We start from the raw sequence: 27,899 nt of genomic DNA on the forward strand, positions 1-27,899 counted from the left end.
GTAGAAAACAACACCTCCACTTCGCTGATCCTTAACACTGAGGCCCCACAAGGGGGCGTGCCCAGCCCCCTCCTGTACTCACTGTTCACCCATGACTGTGTGGCTAAGCACACCTCCAACTCAATCAACAAGTTTGCAGATGACACAACAGTAGTAGGCTTGATTCCCAACAATGACTAGACCGCTTACAGGGAGGAGGTGATTGTTCTGGGAGTATAGTGCCAGAAAATAACCTCTCATTCAACGTCAACAAAACAAAGCATCAACGGGACCACCGTGGAGAAGGTGGAAAGCTTCAAATTCCTCAGCATACACATTCCTGACAAACTGAAATGGCGCAGCAGCGCCACTTCAACCTCAGGAGGATGAATTCAATTTAACCCTCACAAACTTTTACAGATGCACAATTGAGAGCATCCTATCGGGCTTTATCACCTCTTGATACGGCAACTGCAGGAATGTCCAGAGGGTGGTGCGGTCTGCCCAACGCATCACCGGGGGCAAACTGCCTGCACTTGCCCTCCAGGACACCTACAGCACCCAATATCACAGAAGGCCAAAAAGATTGTCAAGGACAACAATCACCCGAGCCACTACCTGTTCACCCCGCTATCACCCAGAAGGCAAGATCAGTACAGGTGCATCAAAGCTGGGACCGAGAGACCGAAGCTGTTTTTCAATCTCAAGGCCATCACACTGTTAAATAGCCATCAATTGCACATAGAGGCTGCTACCTACATACATAGATTTGAAATCACTAGACACTTTAATAATGTTTACATATCTTGCATTACTCATCTCAAATGTATATTCTGTATTCTATACTATTCTACGCCGCTCTGACATTGCTCGTCCATATATTTATATATTCTTAATTTCATTCCTTTACTTAGATTTCTGTGTACTGGGTATATGTTTTGAAGTTGTTAAATATTACTTGTTAGATATTACTTTTATTTATTTATTTTATTTTATTTTTTTCACCTTTATTTAACCAGGTAGGCTAGTTGAGAACAGGTTCTCATTTGCAACTGCGACCTGGCCAAGATAAAGCATAGCAGTGTGAACAGACAACACAGAGTTACACATGGAGTAAACAATTAACAAGTCAATAACACAGAGAAAAAAAGGGGAGTCTATATACAATGTGTGCAAAAGGCGTGAAGAGGTAGGCGAATAATTACAATATTGCAGATTAACACTGGAGTGATAAATGATCAGATGATCATGTACAGGTAGAGATATTGGTGTGCAAAAGAGCAGAAAAGTAAATAAATAAAAACTGTGGGGATGAGGTAGGTGAAAATGGGTGTGCTATTTACCAATAGATTATGTACATCTGCAGTGATCGGTTAGCTGCTCAGCTAGCTGATGTTTGAAGTTGGCGAGGGAGATAAAAGTCTCCAACTTCAGCGATTTTTGCAATTCGTTCCAGTCACAGGCAGCAGAGTACTGGAACGAAAGGCGGCCGAATGAGGTGTTGGCTTTAGGGATGATCAATGAGATACACCTGCTGGAGCGCGTGCTACGGATGGGTGTTGCCATCGTGACCAGTGCGCTGAGATAAGGCGGAGCTTTGCCTAGCATGGCCTTGTAGATGACCTGGAGCCAGTGGGTCTGGCGACGAATATGTAGCGAGGGCCAGCCGACTAGAGCATACAAGTCGCAGTGGTGGGTAGTATAAGGTGCTTTAGTGACAAAACGGATGGCACTGTGATAAACTGCATCCACTTTGCTGAGAAGAGTGTTGGAAGCAATTTTGTAGATGACGTCGCCGAAGTCGAGGATCGGTAGGATAGTCAGTTTTACTAGGGTAAACTTGGCAACGTGAGTGAAGGAGGCTTTGTTGCGGAATAGAAAGCCGATTCTTGATTTGATTTTCGATTGGAGATGTTTGATATGGGTCTGGAAGGAGAGTTTGCAGTCTAGCCAGACACCTAGGTACTTATAGGTGTCCACATATTCAAGGTCGGAACCATCCAGTGTGGTGATGCTAGTCGGGCATGCGGGTGCAGGCAGCGATCGGTTGAAAAGCATGCATTTGGTTTTACTAGCATTTAAGAGCAGTTGGAGGCCACGGAAGGAGTGTTGTATGGCATTGAAGCTCGATTGGAGGTTAGATAGCACAGTGTCCAATGACGGGCCGAAAGTGTATTCAATGGTATCGTCTGCGTAGAGGTGGATCAGGGAATCGCCCGCAGCAAGAGCAACATCATTGATATATACAGAGAAAAGAGTCGGCCCGAGAATTGAACCCTGTGGCACCCCCATAGAGACTGCCAGAGGACCGGACAACATGCCCTCCGATTTGACACACTGAACTCTGTCTGCAAAGTAATTGGTGAACCAGGCAAGGCAGTCATCCGAAAAACCGAGGCTACTGAGTCTGCCGATAAGAAGATGGTGATTGACAGAGTCGAAAGCCTTGGCAAGGTCGATGAAGACGGCTGCACTGTCAGGGCTAGAAACAGCATTTCGCAACACCCGCAATAACATCTGCTGAACACCTGTATTTGACCATTAACATTTGATTTGATTTGATGACAATGCCCACGTGCACAAAGTGAGGTCCATACAGTAGGACTAGTCTACTTGGCCTGCATGCAAATGTAGGCCTACTAATGTGACCTTTTCGGGATGTCTGATAGTATTTCTGATTGTTTTAACTCAACACCACTAATGAGCTATGGCGCAAACAAAGTCTGTTTCTAGAATCAATTAAGAATGACAATAGTTCCTCAAAGTATTTGAACAATATTTCAAGCTTTCTCCCTTTTAATAACCACTTGGTATGAAAGGGAAAATGTAATGTTCTGATCCAGTGGAAATATCATAAAATACCTGATTACTTCTTATCCCTTGCACAAATAGCCTGCAGCTGTGTCTGTCCCAAGCTCACTGGCTCATAATATTTTATACAATGTTTCAAGTTTTTTGTAGCCAATGTGATTCATAGGATATTTATTTTTCTCTGGATATTTTCTACCTGCAGGCGGCAATGATTTTATATGTTGGTTTAAGGTATGCAATTTTTACATAGTTGACAATGGCAATAAAATGTTCCTTTTTATATTTGTATAATTTTCATTTAGATAGAATGTAGATTAACCAATGATTTTGACATGCAAAGACTATTATAAATGAAACTGTTCCAGAAATGTGCATATGAAAATCATAACTGGCACACAGATTGGTAGAAATGGTAAGATAAATTGGCACTCCAAATGGAGAAGGTTCATTACCGTTGGTTTAGCCTATTACCCACAACTTCAGGGTCTGGAACAGGTTTCTGTTAGGCTGGTTAGGCTAGGCTAGGCTAGGCTAGGCTAGGTTAGGCTACTGATCTGAGGGGGATTTTCAAGCTACTGAATCTGGCATGTAAATGCGGACAGGGGATCTTTCAAATAGGCCTAGTTTGTGCATCACTGTGACTATCACTAATTAACAGGGAGAATGCAAATTCTAAGTAGCTACTAAAGTTCAAAAGAAGTGGCTGCTGAGATGACGCTGCAGTGGATAGCAGCCGTCTTATGGGCTCCTGACCAATTCAGCTATTTTGTGTTTTTTTTACGCTTATCTTAATAAAAAAAATTGTACATAATGTCTCTGCCATCATTTCTCATGACCAAAAACAGCTTCTGGACATTAAACAGTGATCACTAACCTCGATTTGGATTAAAAATGTCTACTTCAATGAGATGGCAGCTCTGGATGTTCTGCTTACTTCGGACCAAGCCCTAATACCCGGGACTCAAGGGGGAAAGCGTCTGCGAAAGACACGCAGGCGAGCCGGCACCCTGACAAGACTACATCGGCGAGCAAATAGACCGCCATTGCCCTCTGTTCTATTGGCAAACGTGCTATCACTGAAGAACAAACTGGAGGAGCTCTCTTCGAGACTAGCTTATCAACGGGACTTGAAAAACTGTAATATCCTATGTTTCTCAGAGTCGTGACTGAACAAGGACATGAATATACATCTTGCTGGTTTTTCCAAGCATCGTCAAGACCGGACTGTAGACTCTGGTAAAGCGACGGGGGAGGGGTGTATATCTCTTAACAACAGCTTGTGCACGAAGTCTCAAATTTTTGCTCTCCTGAGGTAGTATAGTCTGCAGCTTGTCAAGAAGTATTCTATTTACCAAGAGCGTTTTCATCTATATTTTTCGTAGCGGTCTATTTACCATCACAAAACAATGCTGCCACGAAGACCACAATAAACAAACTGCATAGGGCCATAAGAAAACAAGAAAATGCACATTCAGAGGCAGCGTTTCTTGTGGCCGATGATTTTAATGCGGGGAAACTGAAATTTGTTTTACCTCATTTTTACCAACATGTCACCTGTACAACTACAGGCGCCAATTCTAGATCACCTTTAATCCACACACAGAAACGCATACAAGGCTCTCCCACGGCCTCCCTTTGTCAAATCAGACCATAACTCTATCCTCCTGCTTACAAGCCAAAACTCTAACAGGAAGTACCAGTGACGCGTTCAATACTGAAGTGGTCTGATGAAGCAGATGCTAAGCTACAGGACTGTTTTGCTAGCACAGATTGGGAATATGTTCCGGGATTCATCCTATAATTTGAGGAGTTTACAACATCAGTCACCGGCTTCAGTATAAGTGCATTGACGACATCGTCCCCACAGTGACCATACGTACCCCTACCAGAAGCCATGAATTACAGGCAACAGCCGCAATGAGCTAAAGGCTAGAGCTACCGCTTTCAAGGAGTGGTAAACTAATCCGGACGCTTATAAGAAATCCCTCTATAACATCAGACGAGCCAACAAACAGGCAAAGCGTCAATACAGGACTATAATTGAATCCTAATACGCCGGTTCTATGCTCAATAATAGCGCCGATGGAGATGGCCGCCATTTTACGGTCCCGTAACCAATCGTGCTATTGTGTATGTTATTTGTAACTGATTTTGTACATTTTGTTTCTGCCACTGTCTTATGACCGAAAAGAGCTTCTTGATATTATGGCAGTGATTACTCACCCCGTACTGGAGGAATTCTGCTTCTTCTTCAACGAGTCGAACAGGAAGGATTTACTCCAGACACCTGACAAGGCCCACATCCTCGTCATTCGCAGGAGGAAAAGATGGAGGTATCCTTGACGGCGGTCCGGTTGCCTTGTCCGTGAGGGTAATCTACCTTTACCATCGGTCCTATTAGCCAACGTACAATCAATCGATAATATATAGTTTCCGCTTACGCTCCACTGACAGCGTATGGAGTCAGATTTTGGGCTGACACTTGGACTCCATGGCCAGATGTACTCCACGTACTTTCACCTCTTATCTTCACAAGGGACAAAAGAGACGGAAACAAAGCTAAAACAACAGTCTTCAACTTTAGTTCACACTCATCTTTTATGATGTTGTTGTAGGACTGGGCGAAATAGACAAAATATATCACTGTATTTTTCTATTTATTTACGGCATGATGGTATTTGACTGTATTTGATGTTATTGAGTAATACAAGTTTTAAGTTTTACTTCATGAGTAGTGTGTTTCACCCTAGGGTGGCAACACATACATTCTAAATGATTTAATTCAGGGCTTTCTCTATTCAGATAGTTTTATATTGTTCAATTCAACTTCAATCAAAAATAATTTCCTGCATTTTCTGCACTCATTTAAGATCATTTCCACACTACCACGTAGGCCTTATTTTTAATCAAACGTCGCAATTGCGATTTAGATCAAAACACTTGGGTGAACTGTTGGAATCATGGAAATATAATGTTTATTTTAATTCTATAGTTAAATGATAAGTAATAGTGGGCACTTTGGATACAGTGTTTGACAACACAACAAATGAAAATGTCAGCTAGCCAGCTAAATACAGATTAGCATTAGTGGCTAACACGATTTAAAGAACTTGAAGAAAAGACAAACTAGCTGTTAACAATGTAAGAAGCACAAACTAACAGTGTATTTATAGAACATTTGTGAATTTATATTAACAAGCAAAGTGGAAACAACATTGTTGTCATTGTTGCATGTGCTGCATTGACCCTGCAGACTGAACACAAGTGTCTAGTGGTCAAGCAACAACAAATTTGCTCCTAGAGTGACGGGGGTGGGGCTAGGTCTTTGTAAAAAGCGGCATGGAGAGAGCGGAGAGGGATGACTCAAGTGTGTAAACAATCAAAATGGACGTTACACACGGCATATCACATTTAACAAACCAAACTTTAAAATACCGTTATAGAAAGTAAAGTTAAAACCCAAACCGGTCCATGCATCAATAAATCAAATCAAAGTTTATTTGTCACATTCGCCGAATACAACAGGTGTAGTAGACCTTACAGTGAAATGCTTACTTACAGGCTCTAACCAATAGTGTAAAAAATATATTAGGTGAACACTAGTTAGGTAAAGAAATAAAACAACAGTAAAAAGACAGGCTATATACAGTAACAAGGCTATAAAAGTAACGAGGCTACCGGTCTTTTCCTCTGAGGAATAATATCTTAGAACATAGGACTGGGCGGTGTACCATATTTGACTATATAACGTATTGGTCCTGGGTCCTGCGATCCTCAAAAGGTTCTACAGCTGCAACATTGAGAGCATCCTGACTAGTTGCATCACTGCCTGGTACGGCAATTGCTCGGCCTCTGACCGCAAGGCACTACAGAGGGTAGTGCGTACGGCCCAGTACATCACTGGGGCTAAGCTCTCTGCCATCCAGGACATCTATACCAGGCAGTGTCAGTGGAAGGTCCTAAAAATTGTCAAAGACCCCAGCCACCCCAGTCATAGACTGTTCTCTCTACTACCGCATGACAAGCAGTACCGGAGTGCCAAGTCTAGGACAAAAAGGCTTCTCAACAGTTTTTACCCCCAAGCCATAAGACTCCTGAACAGGTAATCAAATGGCTACCCGGACTATTTGCATTGTGTGTGTGTCCCAAACCCTCTTTTTACGCTGCTGCTACTCTCTGTTTATCATATATGCAAAGTGTGTGTGTCCCCCCAACCCCTCTTTTTACGCTGCTGCTACTCTTGATCAAATGTTGTCACTAATTTACTGTATTTTTCTTACTCTCTCTTTCGCTCTCTCTCCTATCTTTCTCTCAGAGCATGCGTGGGGGTGTGTGTGTGTGTATGTGTGTGTGATGACAGAATGCTGTGGCCTCTTAGCATCTGATATATCGGCAGCACATTTCATAGCAGATATTAATCAGAGTAAACAAAGCCAAGCTAAAACGCATCACATAAATTACTGTGACATTATATCAACCTGTCTCCTACTGGGCTATCACGGTATTAAAAGTGGTGTGTGTGTGTTTGTATTTGTGCGTGTGGGTGGGTGGCTGCGTGCGTGTGTGTGTGTGTATGTGTATTAAAACTGATGTTGCCTCAGCAAATTATGTTTTTTTCATCCTCTACGAAGCACTGGGTCGAGCAAAGAAGGTTTCAAAAGTTAAAAGGGCCTTGAACTAATTACTAAATGCTTTTAAGGTGTGTAGGGGGGGGTGGGGGGGGGGTGAAGACAATGACTGCTTTCATTAGGTGGACAGGGGAGTACCCTGTCCAATGTTCTCTCTCCGTCCATCTCCTCTTTCCTCCCACCATCTCTCCCTCCGTCTCTCTTGTTGACACACCCCCCACTGAGACACAAGTTTTAATTTACCTGTCAGGCTCCAGTGCATCCCTATCTAACACACACACACACACAGTAAGGCTGGTGTCTTTCTATGCTTTATATAGACATATCTTGTGTTCCTTTGTCTGGTGACAGATGTTAAATCTAGATCCATCTGCTGCTGTTGGTATTGGTGTGTAGACTGTAGAGGTTTTTGAGGCAGAGTTTGGCACAGTGTTGATTTATCTGTTGTTTAGTGTTGATGTACATGTATCTGTCTGTCGTTTAAAGAATACCCGGAGATTTCTCAGAACAGCGAGCTCACATTTTCTGGCAGCAGTTAAAATCTTAGTCTTAACCCACCTTCCTTAAAGCTTCTGGGCAAGTACTTTTTCCTCCCTCTCCTCTCCACCTCTACATGAAAGCCAGTGTCTTGGTGGGAGATCGATGTGTATCAGATCAGCTGAAGAAGAGAGATAATTTTATCTTTAAAGGTCCAATGCAGCTGTTTAAATCTTAATATCAAATCAATTCTGGGTAACAATTAAGTACGTTGCTGTGATTGTTTGTAAATGAATATTGTCAGAAAGAAACAAATTGCTCTTTAGCAAAGAGGAATTTCTCAAGCAAGAATTTCACTAGCTGTCTGGGAGTGGTCTGAGGGCCCTAATGGGATGCATATGTAACCGAAAAATGAGCTGTTATTGGCAGGCAGAGCGGTTTGAAACTCTCTTTGTTATTGGTCTATTAACTTATAACCTACCTGGTGATGTCGCAAGGCAAGCCAAAACTCCATCCCACCAAAACAGGCTGAAATTTCATGAATTTCTTTCAAATTGTTCTTACAATAAAGGGCATTATCATCCTTTTCACAATTGCACAGTATTAATCCAACCTTATAGTGTGGAAATATACAGTACTGGTCAAAAGTTTGGACACACCTACTCATTCAAGGCTTTTATCTTTATCTTTACTATTTTCTACATTGTAGAATAATATTGAAGACATCAAAACTATGAAATAACACAAAAGGAAACATGTAGTAACCAGAAAATTGTTAAACAATTAAAAATGTGTGTGTGTGTTTGTGTATCCTCCCTGTCTTTGTCACACTCGCTGTGCTAATCACCACACCATCTACCTACATCACCATGGGCATGGTGAAGCATAGGCCCTTTTCCCACTACGAGAGATGAAGGAGAGTCTGAGGAGATTTCTACTTTTCACATTACATCCTTGCCGTACTTTTTATTGTGGCTAGCAACACAACATTCTTGGTCCACTGCTCAAATTGACCATAAATATCACAGTAGCCACTAGCTAGCCAGTAAGCACAAACTATGTGTTACAAGTTATCAATAACGTATGTCATGCTTTATAAAGGGTTCATAAATGTGGCATAACTGTGTGACATATAACCACCCACCATGTCAAATGTGACATAACCCAGTATGTCAAATATGAAATAAACCTGTGCTTTATAAAGGGTTGCATAAGCACCCCTTAATAAAGGCCTTATAAATCATATTATGTTGAGGCTTCACAAATCATTTATAACCCTGTCCTTCATCTTGGTAGAGCATTGCAATGCCAGGATATTGGGTTTGATTCCCGGGACCACCCTTACGTAAAAATGTAGTCATGCATGACTGTGGAAGTCTGCTAAAATGTTATATATTATATTTCACTAAAACATTTCTAGGATGGCCCAACCTCTTTCCCTCTTGGGTGCATAGTCAATATTGGACCTGACCTCAACTTCCCCCAAAATGCTGTGTCGGAGGATGACACACACTCTAAAGTGTAGTCATGCACAGAAAAAAACGTTGGGCCTTTTACAATCAATTACAATGTTTTGCCTACTTCTGTTTTCTTTCCTAATTCCGTTTCCAGGTTTCGGATTTCCCCCATTATTTTCTGTTTTTTTGTACACTTTTTGAGTAGAAAAACAACAATTAGATTTTATGTGTTCACAACAATTCTTACACTACATCAGGGGATGACTTTTGAGGTCTGGGAAAAATCTAAACTTTTTTTTTTTTTATGGTGTAGTTGCCCATTAATTCAGTGAGCATGCCCTGCATTGTTGTTTGGTTAGCGCGTTTTCTGTAATGCAGTAAGAACATATGATGTGATTCGGGTGCCAATGGAATGTTTGGAGTAAAAGGCCAGCAACACTCCGTATTATTCACAGCCCATGAAATGACACCATAGAGTGAAAGTATTCAGACCCCTTGATTTTTTCCACATTTTGTTACGTTCTAAAATGGATTCAATTAATTATTTTCCTCATCAATCTACGCACAATAACCCATTATGACAAAGCGAAATAATTGTATTTTTATTTACTTTTTTATACCTTATTTACTTAAGTATTCAGACATAAGTATAAGACTCGAAATTAAGCTCAAGTACATCCTGTTTCCATTAATCATCCTTGAGAAATTTCTACAACTTGACTGGAGTCCACCTGAGGTAAATTCAATTGATTGGAAATTATTTGGAAAGGCACACATCTGTCTATATAAGGTCCCACAGTTGACAGTGCATGTCAGAGCAAAAACCAAGCGATGAGGTGGAAGGAATTGTCCGTAGAGCTCAGAAACAGGATTTCACACTGCATGAGGCAAATGGTGGTCACACCAGGTACTGAGTGGCCTCTACCTGTTTTTAAAGTATCTGTGACAAATAGATGCATATATGTATTCCCAGTCATGTGAAATCCATAGATTAGGGCCTAATGAATTTATCTAAATTGACTGATTTCCTCATATGAACTGTTACTCAGTAAAATCATTGAAGTTGTTGCATGTTACATTTGTATTTTTGGTCAGTGTATATTGTATTATACAAGGGCTTATTTGGAAATGAGACCTAGGTCTCAATATGTCTTCCCTGTTAAAATAAAGGTTAAATAGAAATAAAAAGGTAATATGTTTGAATGTTATGGCAGCCTATTGTAGCAGGACTACTTTTGGTCTATCCCATTACTCTTTGCGAGATATGAAGCAGAAATCGACACGCTATCTGATGCAAGACAATGATGGAAGTCGTTATATAAAGCAAATTGCGACTGAAAATGTTGATCAATCCCAGGGGGAGTTGCATCTTGCCTGGACATCAGTGGCTCAGTGCAGTGAAGCAAAAACAAAAAATCACTGTCAAGATTTAAAGCTACGGCGACAATTTCATAATGTTACAGGCTGTTACTACAGTTTCAGGTAAAAACTCAATAAATCAAGTCTCAAAAATAAGTAAAATGATGTACATTTCAGCTGTTTCAAAAACATTACTCTGCTATTTTTTTTTAAATGTACTGAAAGAGTGTTGGCTCAACAAGACAATTCTGTTTACACTGTCCTGCTTAGCAACTGTCAGGAGAGTGTTGTGCTTTACCTCCGGAGATAGCGGTCGAGAAGTGACAAGTTCGCAAGTTTTAAATTGCAGTAATACACTGAGTGTACAAAACATTAGGAACACCTGCTCTTTCCCTGACATAGACTGACCAGGTGAATCCAGGTGAAAGCTATGATCCCTTATTGATGTCACTTGCTAAATCCACCACAGTCAGTGTAGATGAAGGGGAGGAGACATGTTAAAGAAAGATTTGTAAGCCTTGAGAAAGTTAAGACGTATTGTGTATGTGTGCCATTCAGAGAGTGAATGGGCATGACAAAAGATGTAAGTGCCTTTGAACGGGAATTGTATTAGGTGCCAGCTGCACCGGTTTGAGTTTGTCAAGGACTGCAACGCTGCTGGGTTTTTCAAACACAACAATGGTCCACCACCCAAAGAACATCCTGCCAACTTGACACAACTGTGGGAAGGATGGGGGTCGACATCTCTGTGGAACACTTTCAACACCTTGTAGAATCCATGCCCGATGAATTGAGGCTGTTCTGAGGGCAGAAGGGGGTCCAAGTCAATATTAGGAAGGTGTTCCTAATAGAGGTCGACCGATTATGATTTTTCAACACCGATACCGATTATTGGATGCCAAAAAAAATCCGCTGCCGATTAAATCGGCCGATTTTTATTTTTTATTTGATCTGTAATAATGACAATTACAACAATACTGAATTAACACTTATTTTAACTTAATATAAAACATCAATAAAATAAATTTAGCCTCAAATAAATAATGAAACTGTAACGGCGTTCTTCGTTTGTCGAAAGAGAGTCGGACCGAAATGCAGCGTGGTTGTTACTCATGTTCTTTAATGAATGAATCGCGATACATACAAATACAAAACAACAACTGTAACGGGTTGCTTGTCGAAAGAGAGTCGGACCGAAATCCGCCTCTTAATGAATGAAGATACATACAAATACAAAACAACAAACGGAACGTGAAAACTAATTACAGCCTATCTGGTGAACACTACACAGAGACAGGAACAATCACCCACAGAAATACAAAAGTACAAACCCAGGCTACCTAAATACGGTTCCCAATCAGAGACAACGAGAATCACCTGACTCTGATTGAGAACAGCCTCAGGCAGCCAAGCCTATGCAACACCCCTACTCAGCCACAATCCCAATAACTACAAAACCCCAATACGAAATACAACAAAATAAACCCATGTCACACCCTAGCCTGACCAAATAATAAACGAAAACACAAAATACTAAGACCAAGGCGTGACAGAAACATGTTCAATTTGGTTTAAATAATGCAAAAACAAAGTGTTGGAGAAGAAAGTAATATGTGCCATGTAAAAATGTGTGCCATGTAAGAAAGCTAACGTTTAAGTTCCTTGCTCAGAACATGAGAACATGTGAAAGTTGGTGGTTCCTTTTAACATGAGACTTCAATATTCCAAAGTAAGAGGTTTTAGGTTGTAGTTAATATAGTATTTATAGGACTATTTCTCTCTATACCATTTGTATTTCATATACCTTTGACTATTGGATGTTCTTATAGGCACTATATTATTGCCAGTGTAACAGTATAGCTTCAGTCCCCATCCTCGCCCCTACCTGGGCTCGAACCAGGAACACATCGACAACAGCCACCCTCGAAGCATCGTTACCCACCGCTCCACAAAAGCCGCGCGGAATAACTACTCCAAATCTAAAAGCTAGTGACGTTTGAAACAGTATCAGCGCACACCCAGCTAACTAGCTAGCCATTTCACATTGGTTACACCAGCCATTAGGCTCATAGGCTTGAAGTCATAAACAGTGCTGTGCTTGCAAAGAGCTGCTGGCAAAACGCACAAAAGTGCTGTTTGAATGAATGATTACGGGCCTGCTGCTGCTCAGTCAGACTGCTCTATCAAATCAGACTTAATTATAACATTATAACACACAGAAATACGAGCCTTTGGTCATTAATATGATCGAATCCGGAAACGATTATTTCGAAAACAAAACCTTTATTATTTCAGTGAAATATGGAACCGTTCTGTATTTTATCTAACGGGTGGCATCCCTAAGTCTTAATATTCTTGTTACATTGCACAACCTTCAATGTTATGTCATAATTACGTAAAATGAGTTCGCAATGAGCCAGGCAGCCCAAACTGTTGCATATACCCTGACTCTGCGTGCAATGAACGCAAGAGAAATGACACACCTGGTTAGTATTGCCTGCTAAACTGGATTAGTAGTTAGTAGTTAGTTAGTTAGTGATTATGATTGATTGTTTTTTATAAGATAAGTTTAATGCTAGCTAGCTAGCAATTTACCTTGGCTTCTACTGCATTCGCGTAATAGGCAGGCTACTTGTGGAGTGCAATGATTAGAGCGTTGGACTAGTTAACTATGCGGTTGCAAGATTGGAACCCCTGAGCTGACAAGGTGAAAATCTGTTGTTCTGCCCCTGAACAAGGCAGTTAACCCACTGTTCCTAGGCAGTCATTAAAAATAAGAATGTGTTATTAACTGACTTGCCTAGTTAAATAAAAGGTATAAAAAAATATATAATCATCTGAAAATCGGCGCCCAAAAATGCCGATTTCCGATTGTTATGAAAACGGCCCTAATTAATTGGCCATTACGATTAATCGTTCGACCTCTAGTTCCTAATGTTTTGTACACTCAGTGTATTTTTATTTAACCAGACAAATTCTTACTTTCAATAACGGCCCAGGCACAGTGGGTTAACTGCTTTGTTCAGGGGCAGAACAACATATTTTTACCTTGTCAGCTCAAGGATTCGATCTTGCAACCTTTCGGTTACTAGTCCAACACTCTAACCACTAGGATACCCTGCTGCCCCCTAACCACTAGGCCACCCTGCCGTGTATGTGTAGGGGAGGGTATTTTTGCGAGAAGCTAAGTGTGAAGAACTTCATAGTGTAGAGTAGGCAGGGACATAACGCACTGCAGCCATCAAGAGGTCATTGGACGTCAGCTAGGCCCCTGGCGTGACACACACACACAGTTCTTAATTAAAGGTTGTGTTTATTTTCTCTCACCGCAGTAGCTGACCTCTGATTTGTGTTTTAGGGGTGTTTGTGTGAGTGTGTGTGTGTGTGTTCTTGTGTAATAATGTGTGTGTGTGATGTTTATTGACGTCTAGCATTTAAAGAGCAATTAGAACAATTTTCCGCTTGAATTGTAGTTTACACGGCAGCGTTACGGGTCAGTGTTACACAGAGTTTAATAGGAACCTCAAAGCAGAGAAAGGCTTTATTTGACTGGGCTAGCTTTGTTGAATAAAACAAATAAATGCCATGATGTAAACGGCCTATAGTCTCAATACAAAACAATATAGTACACTTCTTTTTGGCATAGTAGTTCTGTTTTGAATTAGTCAGCTGTCATCCACGTTAATCAGATGTTTGCGTGAAGGTTGAGTTGCACAAACAGATTGAGTTATTGTTCAGCCCTGAGTGTCCCTCCTCTATGGTTACTTTTGGTTGTGTATCTATTTCCTCTGTTTCTGTCCTGTAGGATCTTCTATGTGTCTCATGACTCCCAGGACCTGAAGATCTTCAGCTACATCGCCAGAGACGGACAGAGTAACATCTTCCGTTGTAACGTCTTCAAGTCCAAGAAGAAGGTGAGAAACCTAAACACACTTTCTCTTTTGCTCTCTCTCGCCTCTCTTGCAGCGTAAGGTTATCCACAGTCCCATTGACATTACTAAGCCAAGTCCAGTAATGTGTGCTAAATGGAGCAAAGGAATTCACACATTTACACTCTATCTTACCCTCTCTCACACACACACACACACACACACACACACACACACACACACACACACACACACACACACACACACACACACACACACACACACACACACACACACACACACACACACACACACACACACACACACACACACACACACACACACTCGCTCTCACACACTTTCACTCGTTGCCCCCCCTATCAACTATGCCAAGCATGTGCGCGCGCACACACACACACACAGCTTTTACACTGATATTCACAGTGATGAAGTGTTATAGGCCCATGGCTGTACTTTATTCTACCTCTACAAGACCTGCTCATATTAGAGACAGAGAGAACAGGGAATATTTTTGGTTTCAAGTTATTTGTCTCTTAAAGAAATTCACAGATCAACAGTGAAAAAGGCCAGACACCACAAGTCAAACAGCATTTTAGAACAATTGAGATTGGGAACCTGAAATCCTTAGAGAATTTCCATTACCATTGCACACAGACACACCTCTCCACGTTTGGTCCAGTTAGCCCATTAAGATATCTCTCTCTCTCTATCCCTATCATTGATGCCAACTTAGCAATTTTGTTCCTAGATTTAGCAACTTTTCAGACAACCCTGGCAACTTCGTATTTCAAACAGCACCTAGCAACAAATTTAGACACTTTTAAAAATGTATTTGGAACATTTATCAACTTTTGAAAAGTGACTCAGACTCAAATGCACGCATTTCCCTCTAAATGACAATTTTTTTTTATATCCTCTGTCACACACTCAGTCACAACACACGTGCCTGGCTGCAAAAGTGCATTGTGAGTGACGTCAACAGCAGGCGCTCAGCGCGTGCACAGGCAACAGCAGGTCAGCAGCAATTTCAGCAAACTGCAAATCATTGTTGGCTGACTGCAGCAGCAGTAGTATGCGTTCAACGAGACAAACTCAATGAATGTAGTTGGTCACAAATGTTTGATCTTGAACAGAACTTACAACATCAATTAACATGTCTCAATCAAAATTGTACAGAAAAGAGTGGGAGTCTACCTGACTTAAAATTGTGTCTGGAGCCAGTAATTGGGGATGATTCAAATCAAATCAAATTGTATTTGTCACATACACATGGTTAGCAGATGTTAATGCGAGTGTAGCGAAATGCTTGTGCTTCTAGTTCCGACAATGCAGTGATAACCAACAAGTAATCTAACTAACAATTCCAAAACTACTGTCTTATACACAGTGTAAGGGGATAAGGAATATGTACATAAGGATATATGAATGAGTGATGGTACAGAGCAGCATACAGTAGATGGTATCGAGTACAGTATATACATATGAGATGAGTATGTAGACAAAGTAAACAAAGTGGCATAGTTAAAGTGGCTAGTGATACATGTATTACATAAGGATGCAGTCGATGATGTAGAGTACAGTATATACATATGCATATGAGATGAATAATGTAGGGTAAGTAACATTATATAAGGTAGCATTGTTTAAAGTGGCTAGTGATATATTTACATCATTTCCCATCAATTCCCATTATTGAAGTGGCTGGAGTTGGGTCAGTGTCAATGACAGTGTGTTGGCAGCAGCCACTCAATGTTCGTGGTGGCTGTTTAACAGTCTGATGGCCTTGAGATAGAAGCTGTTTTTCAGTCTCTCGGTCCCAGCTTTGATGCACCTGTACTGACCTCGCCTTCTGGATGATAGCGGGGTGAACAGGCAGTGGTTCGGGTGGTTGATGTCCTTGATGATCTTTATGGCCTTCCTGTAACATCGGGTGGTGTAGGTGTCCTGGAGGGCAGGTAGTTTGCCCCCGGTGATGCGTTGTGCAGACCTCACTACCCTCTGGAGAGCCTTACGGTTTAGGGCGGAGCAGTTGCCGTACCAGGCGGTGATACAGCCCGCCAGGATGCTCTCGATTGTGCATCTGTAGAAGTTTGTGAGTGCTTTTGGTGACAAGCCAAATTTCTTCAGCCTCCTGAGGTTGAAGAGGCGCTGCTGCGCCTTCTTCACGATGCTGTCAGTGTGAGTGGACCAATTCAGTTTGTCTGTGATGTGTATGCCGAGGAACTTAAATCTTGCTACCCTCTCCACTACTGTTCCATCGATGTGGATAGGGGGGTGTTCCCTCTGCTGTTTCCTGAAGTCCACAATCATCTCCTTAGTTTTGTTGATGTTGAGTGTGAGGTTATTTTCCTGACACCACACTCCGAGGGCCCTCACCTCCTCCCTGTAGGCCGTCTCGTCGTTGTTGGTAATCAAGCCCTACCACTGTTGTGTCGTCCGCAAACTTGATGATTGAGGTGGAGGCGAGCGTGGCCACGCAGTCGTGGGTGAACAGGGAGTACAGGAGAGGGCTCAGAACGCACCCTTGTGGGGCCCCCGTGTTGAGGTTCAGCGGGGAGGAGATGTTGTTGCCTACCCTCACCACCTGGGGGTGGCCCGTCAGGAAGTCCAGTATCCAGTTGCACAGGGCGGGGTCGAGACCCAGGATCTCGAGCTTGATGACGAGCTTGGAGGGTACTATGGTGTTGAATGCCGAGCTGTAGTCGATGAACAGCATTCTCACATAGGTATTCCTCTTGTCCAGGTGGGTCAGGGCAGTGTGCAGTGTGGTTGAGATTGCATCGTCTGTGGACCTATTTGGGCGGTAAGCAAATTGGAGTGGGTCTAGGGTGTCAGGTAGGGTGGAGGTGATATGGTCCTTAACTAGTCTCTCAAAGCACTTCATGATGATGGAAGTGAGTGCTACGGGGCGGTAGTCGTTTAGCTCAGTTACCTTAGCTTTCTTGGGAACAGGAACAATGGTGGCCCTCTTGAAGCATGTGGGAACAGCAGACTGGTATAGGGATTGATTGAATATGTCCGTAAACACACCGGCCTGCTGGTCTGCACATGCTCTGAGGGCGCGGCTGGGGATGCCGTCTGGGCCTGCAGCCTTGCGAGGGTTAACACGTTTAAATGTCTCTACTCACATCGGCTGCAGTGAAGGAGAGACCGCATGTTTTCGTTGCAGGCCGTGTCAGTGGCACTGTATTGTCCTCAAAGCAGGCAAAAAAGTTATTTAGTCTGCCTGGGAGCAAGACATCCTGGTCCGTGACTGGGCTGGGTTTCTTCTTGTAGTCTGTGATTGACTGTAGACCCTGCCACATGCCTCTTGTGTCTGAGCCATTGAATTGAGACTCCACTTTGTCTCTGTACTGACGCTTAGCTTGTTTAATAGCCTTGCGGAGGGAATAGCTGCATTGTTTATATTCGGACATGTTACCAGACACCTTGCCCTGATTAAAAGCAGTGGTTCGCGCTTTCAGTTTCACACTTTCAGTTTCACACGAATGCTGCCATCAATTATTATTATATTATTATTATTATCAATCCACGGTTTCTGGTTTGGGAATGTTTTTATCGTTGCTATGGGAACGACATCTTCGACGCACGTTCTAATGAACTCGCACACCGAATCAGCGTATTCCTCAATATTTTCATCTGACGCAATACGAAACATGTCCCAGTCCACGTGATGGAAGCAGTCTTGGAGTGTAGAGTCAGCTTGGTCTGACCAGCGTTGGACAGACCTCAGCGTGGGAGCCTCTTGTTTTAGCTTCTGCCTATAGGCAGGGATCAGCAAAATGGAGTCGTGGTCAGCTTTTCCGAAAGGGGGGCGGGGCAGGGCCTTATATGCGTTGCGGAAGTTAGAGTAACAATGATCCAAGGTTTTACCACCCCTGGTTGCGCAATCGATATGCTGATAAAATATAGGGAGTCTTGTTTTCAGATTAGCTTTGTTAAAATCTCCAGCTACAATGAATGCAGCCTCCGGATAAATGGTTTCCAGTTTGCAAAGAGTTAAATAAAGTTCGTTCAGAGCCATCGATGTGTCTGCTTGGGGGGGGATATATATGGCTGTGATTATAATCGAAGAGAATTCTCTTGGAAGATAATGCGGTCTACATTTGATTGTGAGGAATTCTAAATCAGGTGAACAAAAGGATTTGAGTTCCTGTATGTTTCCTTCATCACACCATGTCCCGTTAGTCATGAGGCATACGCCCCCGCCACTCTTCTTACCAGAGAGATGTTTGTTTCTGTCGGCGCGATGCGTGGAGAAACCCGTTGGCTGCACCGCATCGGATAGCGTCTTCCCAGTAAGCCATGTTTCCGTGAAGCAGAGAACGTTGCAGTCTCTGATGTCCCTCTGGAATGCCACCCTTGCTCGGATTTCGTCAACCTTGTTGTCAAGAGACTGGACATTGGCAAGAAGAATGCTGGGGAGTGGTGCGCGATGTGCCCTTTTTCGGAGTCTGACCAGAACACCGCCTCGTCTCCCTCTTTTTCGGAGTCATTTTCTTGGGTCGCTGCATGCGATCCATTCCGTTGTCCTGTTTGTAAGGCAGAACACAGGATCCGCGTCGCGGAAAACATATTCTTGGTCGTACTGATGGTGAGTTGACGCTGATCTTATATTCAGTAGTTCTTCTCGACTGTATGTAATGAAACCTAAGATGACCCGGGGTACTAATGTAAGAAATAACACGTAAAAAAAACAAAAAACTGCATAGTTTCCTAAGAACGCGAAGCGAGGCGGGCATCTCAGTCGGCCATCTCAGTCGGCGCCGGAAGTATCACCATACTGTCGGGCATACTGTGCGTACTTCAAATCAGATATGCTTGCAAAAACGTATGACATCAAAATACATTGTGCAACAGCAAAGCATATAAATAAATCAAAACCATACAACCCCACAACGCAGTCTACATTACCACAGTTGGTTAAGAAAGTGGAGAACTGCAAAAACGCAGAAGCTACTATGACAATGGCCATTGCGGAGCATTGTTCGCTGCTAGCATGCAACCATTTAGGTATGGCTTGCAAAGCTGCGTTTTCAGATTCTGTAGCAGCAACAAACTTCCAAATGCACCAAGTGCATAGAAATGATTAGGGGAGTACTGGCTCCTTATTTTCTGAAAAGTGTAACATCAGATGTGGGGGATGAGAAGTTCAGTCTCCTTTTGGATGAGTCCATTGATGTCAGTGTCTCGAAATACCTGGGTGTGGCGATTCGGTATTTCAGTGCTAAAAAAAGAACCATTGTGTCCATATTTCTTGGGTTGGTTGAATTGGAGCGGGGCAATGCCAGATCAATAGCAAAGGCGGAAGTTGAGTTTCTTCAGAAGTGTAACCTTAAAAAAGAGAATCTTCAGGGTATTGGCACTGATAATGCTTCCGTGATGACTGGGGTGCACAACGGGGTGCACAAGATTTTAAAGGAAGAATGTGCATTGCCCAATTTGGTACTCATCTGCTGTGTGTGCTATTATTTACAATTGGCTGTCAGTGCAGCATCCAAGAAACCATCCCTAGGAGCGTTGAGTACTTAATCAGGAAAACCTACAACTGGTTTTTGATTTCCCCAAAACGGCACGAGGCGTACAAAGCAGTGTATGTTACCATTAATTGTGGCCAGAAACTCCTGCAGATCACCAAAGTGTGTGCCACACGTTGGCTATCCATTGAGCCTCTGGTAACTCGTATATTGAGCCAGTGGGAAGAATTGAAGCTCCACTTTGAGGTGACCAAGGCCAGTGAGCATTGATACATGGTGGATGTGCTCCACGCCATGTACATGGACAAGACCAACTATGTCTACCTGACATTCTTGAAATCAAACCTGTCCGACTTACAAGTTGCAGTGAAGTCATTTGAGGGAGAGCAAACGGTTCCTGTCAAGCTTTTTGACAATCTGGTCCACCTCTTAACATCAATTTGCAGCAGAGTATTCAACTCTATGGCAAAAACTGATGTCCTGAAGGATTCCATTGATGGACATCTCCGTCAATCTCTATGCCTTGGGTACCTTTTCTGTTTAGGTGGGATTCACTGAAAATACAGTCGAGTTTTGGAGTGAAGTATGTGACTACACGGACTCTTCCGGGTCAAATCCATTTGAAGAACTGTGCAAAGCTGCACTCGCTGCCCTCTCCTTGCCACAGTCAAATGCGGAGGTTGAACGGCTTTACAGCCAAATGAGTGTGGTTAAGAAATTGAATGTCACTGCACACTCTCAAATCCATACTCCTGGTGCAGTATGGAAGGAAGCTGGCTGGTGATACCTGTTACCAGCATAAACTACCAAGTGAAGTTCTACAGCAGTTTGGCACCACAGCAGCATACAGCTTTAAGGCCACTCCATCCTCTTCTGCTGGTTCCAGCTCCGTGGCAATGCAGTTGGACAGTGAAGATGAAGAGGATTTCCTTGCCAATCTATGATTCATCATATTTACAGTACGTATGCAAGGAGTGGACTTTCTGGAACTGGTGGAGACACACAGCTGATGGTGGCAGTGTGTACTGCAGTGTGTGTGAGAACAGTGGCAATATCTGGAGGAAACCATTGAGCAGCTAGCCAGCCAAGCAGCACAACAACCTGGAGAGAGCTGCCTAGTCAATCAGATAGCATATATACCTTATTATTAGCTTGTACCTATTGTTGATCAGTTAGGTAGCATGTTAACTAACTACCAATACTCTGCTTCAAACTATAATTGTTCAGAATGTGTAGGTTTACTAGTCAAAAAGAAAATAATTCAAATGTAATTGTTCAATAATGGGTAATGTGTAAATGTTCAATAATTCAATGTCTTGTGTTTAAAAATAAAAACATCTGATCATATAAAATGTGTTTATATTACTTTTACAAATAAAATATGTGATAATAAACAAACAAATGTCAAATCATATTTTTCACCGAGCTGGCCAGTCAATTTGAGTAACGTTATTGTGTATTCTACGTAATGACGGCATCACGAAATGACATCACAATGTCATTTAGCTACTTTTAGCAACAAATCGACAGGCCCCTAGCAACTTCCCCTGAAAATGAGTTGGCAACACTGATCCCTATCCCTTTTTCTGTTATTGTCTCTCTCCATTCCTCCTTCTCCTGGACTCTCTAAAGTTGGATGTGTTGGTGCCGCTAGGGCAGTTCAGACAGCTGGTTGATTAGGATAAGATAGGATAAGTATCCCTCTCACCCCCCCCCCCTTTAAGATTTAGATGCACTATTGTAAAGTGACTGTTCCACTCGATGTCATAAGGTGAATGCACCAATTTGTAAGTCGCTCTGGATAAGAGCGTCTGCTAAATGACTTAAATGTAAATGTAAATGTTATTTTATTAAGGAATGTTTGTTTTTCATGACTTCATAACTTTTGTAAGTTACTTTTCATAAATGCTTTATTGCATTGGAATTGTAAATATTGGGAATTTGTATGATTGTGTGCAGGGCTCCCTTGTAAAAGTGGCCTTGGTCTCAATGGGATTTCCCTTTTGAATACATTTTAATAAATACACATAAATTCCTCCCTCCTCTCAAGCTGTCCTCCTGTGGACAGTTTAAAGCAGTGTAATTAACGAGGCAGTCTCCATCACAGACAGTTAAACGAGGGGGAGACCTGCAGGGGGAAACTCATTAGAGACCAGAGGCCTAGACTAATGGGAGACTGACTTGTGTGTGTGTCCTTCTTATCCATTGCCAGTTGCCACTCTCTGCCAGTCTCAGACACGGGCCCTGGCATGGGCCAAGTGGCATAGCTTTGGGCGTCCATCACCCAGGATACTGAGCCAGCAGGTGGCTAACATTATTTGACCATGCAAATACTCACCAATCTGGCTACATTTTACAAATTAATTCATCTGATAATTAATCTTCAAAGACATCCTCTTAGTCATTCCCCCTGCCATTGTTCAGAGCAGTCACAGTTGCACCCCAGCCCTGTCTGTTTTAATGACTGTCTGAGAAACTGTTGAGCTATAATGGCTGTTAATTGGCATGCTGAATTGGAGGGAAAACACCTTGACTCAGAACAAAGGCTTGGCAGTTGGAGAGACTGAGAGAGTCATTATGACACACTAACTTTAGGGGGCTGTTCTACTGCTGGTCCTTTATCTGGGTTTACAACTCTAACAATGCTAACGATGGTAGTACCGCTGGTACTTAATATGGGCTAATGACTAACAAGGCAAATGGTGCTAACAATGTTCGTGCTGCTGGTCCTTAATCTGGGCTACACTCTTCCAAAAAATAAAATCCTGTATCATCGTCCGTCTGTTGAATGAAGAGAGTCAGACCGAAATGCAGCGTGTAGGTTACTCATGACTTTAATGAAGATAATCGCGGTACATGATATAACTGAATCTAAATACAAAAACAACAGAACGGAACGTGAAACTAATTACAGCCTATCTGGTGACTACTACACAGAGACAGGTACATTCACCCACAAAATACAACGCGCACTCAGGCTACCTAAATACGCTTCCCAATCCGAGACAACGAGAATCACCTGACTCCAATTGGGAATCGCCTCAGGCAGCCAAGCCTAACTAGACACACCCCTAATCATACACAATCCCAATTAATACAAACCCCAATACGAAACACAACATATAAACCCATGTCACACCCTGGCCTACCCAAACATATACCAAAAACACAAAATACAATGACCAAGGCGTGACAAATCCTTATAGAACCAAAAAGGGTTCTGTCGCTTGCTTCACATATGGTAACCCTTAAAGTTCTTCACTGAACCAAAATGGTTCCATGTAGAACACTGAATGTTGCCATTAATAAATGGCATTTTTAGCTAAGAATATAATTTCATAAACAATTAAATAATGGACTAATAATAACAGCATAGGTTTTTGGACTGTATTGTCATTATATGCAAGCATAGTTTGTAAATATGCACTGGTGGCCAGCAGAGAGGCATCTCTTTGTTTGAATGATGGCCCACATCAACTCTGGCTGACTTCAATACAATACATCTTTGTCCATTAGTTATAGAGAACAACAAAAATGTGTCTTCCAGCGCTCCTGGATGTTGTTGGGATTAAGGACCTTGCTCAAGGGCCCAACGGTAAGGGAATGTTTTGAGGATATGAACCCAGCAGCCCTCCAGTTGTGAGATCAATTCCACCCATTTCTTTCCAGCGCCTGGCCCATAATTCAAACTGCCCACAAGTCCAACTCCCTAGCGGCTGGGCAGAACAGTATGGGTTACCACAAGTCCAACTCCCTAGCGGCTGGGCAGTACAGTATGGGTTACCACAAGTCCAACTCCCTAGCGGCTGGGCAGAACAGTATGGGTTACCACAAGTCCAACTCCCTAGCGGCTGGGCAGAACAGTATGGGTTACCACAAGTCCAACTCCCTAGCGGCTGGGTAGTACAGTATGGGTTACCACAAGTCCAACTCCCTAGCGGCTGGGCAGAACAGTATGGGTTACCACAAGTCCAACTCCCTAGCGGCTGGGCAGAACAGTATGGGTTACCACAAGTCCAACTCCCTAGCGGCTGGGCAGAACAGTATGGGTTACCACAAGTCCAACTCCCTAGCGGCTGGGCAGAACAGTATGGGTTACCACAAGTCCAACTCCCTAGCGGCTGGGCAGAACAGTATGGGTTACCACAAGTCCAACTCCCTAGCGGCTGGGCAGAACAGTATGGGTTACCACAAGTCCAACTCCCTAGCGGCTGGGCAGAACAGTATGGGTTACCACAAGTCCAACTCCCTAGCAGCTGGGCAGAACAGTATGGGTTACCACAAGTCCAACTCCTTAGCGGCTGGGCAGAACAGTATGGGTTACCACAAGTCCAACTCCTTAGCGGCTGGGCAGAACAGTATGGGTTGTTGCCTGACTGGTTCCAGAGAAGAAGGAGAAAAAAACAGATAATCTGCCAAAATGAAGACATCATTTATTCAAAATATTTTATGCATACTGAAACATACTGAAATACAGAGCATTCAATTGACTCCATACTGAAATAAAAGTATCAATTAGCTCATTGCCAATGTCAGACTGGGTCTGTAGCTCTATTTCAAATATCCCACAATAACAAATCATTTGTAATTGAAAGAGTTAGCTGGCTAGCTTGAAAGGGTGACTTAAAGTAGCTAGCTCACAAACATGTTCAAATTCTGCTAATATTTCAACTTATTTGTCTAGCCTATGGCTTTGGCTTCATATATTTTAATAAAATAATCACCTTTGCTTACCTTAATACTTTGAAAAAGTATGTGCTTATTGGTAGGCTACTTGCAAGTTGGTTCAACCACCGTCCTCTTGTGTTGTCATTAGGTTTGGGCGGTATCCAAATTGTCATACCTTCATACCGACCTTGTGCCATTCCGGGATATTCTGTAATACCGGTACTGGCTCCGTTTTCAAACCCCACTGATACTCTGTAATCCAAAGGTTAGTAATTCTAACAAGTACATGTCAAATTCCACAGAGAATGCTAACTAAATGTTAAGCACATTGCAAACATTTTGTACAGTTTCTTATCTAATAGATACAAGTGTAGAAGTAACTCAAAAATGCTACTCAGTTTGCTGGTTGTACAAAACAAATATTAGGCAGCAAGGCTCTTAATCCAGAACGGGATTCTCTGCTGTTGCCAAGTGAATGCTTGATTTTGGAAGAAGCTAAATGTCAGGAATTGTGAAAAACTATACATAAAAAAACTAGATAACTATTATATATTTTTTAAAATGTTTATTTAAATAGACAAGTAGGTTAAGAACAAATTGTTATTTTCAAAGATGGCTGAGGAACATTGGGTTAACTGCCTTGTTCAGGGGGGAAATTACCTTTTTGTTTTACCTTGTCAGCTGAGGGATTTGATCTTACAACCTTCTGGTTACTAATCCAACACTAACCACTAGGCTACCTGCCACACTGACAGTTGGTTGGCGGAAGTTTACATACACCTTAGCGAAATACATTTAAACTCAGTTTTTCACAATTCCTGACATTTAATCAGAGTACAAATTCCCTGTCTTAGGTCAGTTAGGATCACCACGTCATTTTAAGAATGTGAAATAATAATAGTAGAGAGAATGATTTATTTCCGCTTTTTTTTTCATCTGATTCCCAGTGGGTCAGAAGTTTACATACACTCAATTAGTATTTGGTAGCATTGCCTTTAAATTGTTTTACTTGGGTCAAACTTTTAGAGTAGCCCTCCACACGCTTTCGACAAAAAGTTGGGTGAATTTTGGCCCATTCCTCCTGACAGAGCTGGTGTACATGAGTCAGGTTTGTAGGCCTCCTTGCTCGCACACGCTTTTTCAGTTCTGCCCACAAATTTTCTATAGGATTGAGGTCAGGACATTGTGATGACCACTCCAATACCTTGATTTTGTTGTTCTTAAGCCATTTTGCAACAACTTTGGAAGTATGCTTGGGGTCATTGTCCATTTGGAAGGCCCATTTGCGACGACGATTTAACTTCCTGACTGATGTCTTGAGATGTTGCTTCAATGTATCCACCTATTTTTTCCATCATGATGCCATCTATTTTGTGAAGTGTACCAGTCCCTCCTGCAGCAAAGCACCCACACAACATGATGCTGCCCCTGTTCTTCATGGTTGGGATGGTGTTCTTCGGCTTGCAAGTCTCCCCCTTTTTCCTCCAAACATAACAATGGTCATTATGGCCAAATAGTTATATTTTTGTTTCATCAGACCAGAGGGCATTTCTCCAAAAAGTATGATCTTTGTCCACATGTGCAGTTGCAAACCGTAATCTGGCTGTTTTCTTGCAGTTTTGGTGCAGTGGCTTTTTCCTTGCTGAGCGGCCTTTCAGGTTATGTTGATATAGGACTCGTTTTACTGTGGATATAGATACTTTTGTACCTGTTTCCTCCAGCATCTTCACAAGGTCCTTTGCTGTTGTTCTGGGATTGATTTGCACTTTTCGCACCAAATTACGTTCATCTCTAGGAGACAGAACGCGTCTCCTTCCTGAGCGGTATGACGACTGCGTGGTCCTGTGGTGTTTATACTTGCGTACTATTGTTTGTACAGACGAACATGGTACCTTCAGGCATTTGGAAATTGCTCCCAAGGATGAACCAGACATGTGGAGGTCTACCATTTATTTTCTAAGGTCTTGGCTGATTTCTTTTGATTTTCCCATGATGTCAAGCAAAGAGGCACTGAGTTTGAAGGTAGGCCTTGAAATCCATCCACAGGTACTCCTCCAATTGACTCAAATGATGTCAATTAGCCTATCCGAAGCTTCTAAAGCCATGACATAATTTTCTGGACTTTTCCAAGCTGTTTAAAGACACAGTCAACTTAGTAAATGTAAACCTCTCACCCACTGGAATTGTGACACAGTGAATTTTAAGTGAAACAACTTAGTCATGCACAAAGTAGATTTCCTAACTGACTTGCCAAAACTCTAATTTGTTAACAAGAAATTTGTGGAGTGGTTGAAAAATTTGTTTTAATGACTCCAACCTAAGTGTATGTAAACTTCCGACTTCAACTTTATATATACATTTTAATTTTCTTACGTTACAGCCTTATTCTAAAATGGATTAATTTATTGTTTTCCATTATCAATCTACACGCAATATCCCATAATGACAAAGTAAAAACATGTTTTTAGAAATTTTTGCAAATGTATTAAAAATAAAAAACAGAAATACCTTATTTACAGTATTCAGACTCTTTGCTATGAGACTAGACATTTAGCTCAGGTGCATCCTGTTTCCATTGATCATCCTTGAGATGTTTCTACAACTTTATTGGAGCCCATTTGTGGTAAGTCGCTCTGGATAAGAGCGTCTGCTAAATGACTTAAATGTAAATGTAATGTAAATCCAATTGATTAGATATGATTTGGAAAGGCACACACCTGTCTTTATAAGGTCCCACAGTTGACAGTGCATGTCAGAGCAAAATCCAAGCCATGAGGTCGAAGGAATTGTCCGTAGAGCTCCGCGACAGGATTGTGTCGAGGCACAGATCTGGGGAAGGGTACCAAAAAATGTATGTGGTTTCGAAGCTCCCAAAGAATACAGTGGCCTCCATCATTCTTAAATGGAAGAAGTTTGGAACCACCAAGACTCTTCATAGAGCTGGCCACCCGGCCAAACTGAGCACTCGGGGGAGAAGGGCCTTGGTCAGGGAGGTGACCAAGAACCCGATGGTCACTTTGACAGAGCTACATAGTTTCTCTGTGTAGATGGGAGAACCTTCCATAAGGACAACCATCTCTGCAGCACTCCACCTATCAGGCGTCTATGGTAGAGTGGCCAGACGGAAGCCACTCCTCAGTAAAAGGCACATGA

The 27,899-nt window shown here is 42.3% G+C and overlaps 1 protein-coding gene across 1 annotated transcript in view; it reads left to right on the top strand.

Annotated features, from left to right (window-relative positions):
- LOC123996796 (carboxyl-terminal PDZ ligand of neuronal nitric oxide synthase protein-like) overlaps nt 1-27,899 on the top strand; it is a 187,309-nt gene that overhangs the window by 102,721 nt on the left and 56,689 nt on the right. Inside the window, exon 5 of the mRNA XM_046300497.1 lies at nt 14,517-14,625. Coding sequence (XP_046156453.1) covers nt 14,517-14,625 — 109 coding nt within the window. The remainder of the gene's footprint in view (nt 1-14,516; nt 14,626-27,899) is intronic.

Source organism: Oncorhynchus gorbuscha, linkage group LG15 (genome assembly GCF_021184085.1).
Source record: "Oncorhynchus gorbuscha isolate QuinsamMale2020 ecotype Even-year linkage group LG15, OgorEven_v1.0, whole genome shotgun sequence".
Taxonomy (NCBI): domain Eukaryota; kingdom Metazoa; phylum Chordata; class Actinopteri; order Salmoniformes; family Salmonidae; genus Oncorhynchus; species Oncorhynchus gorbuscha.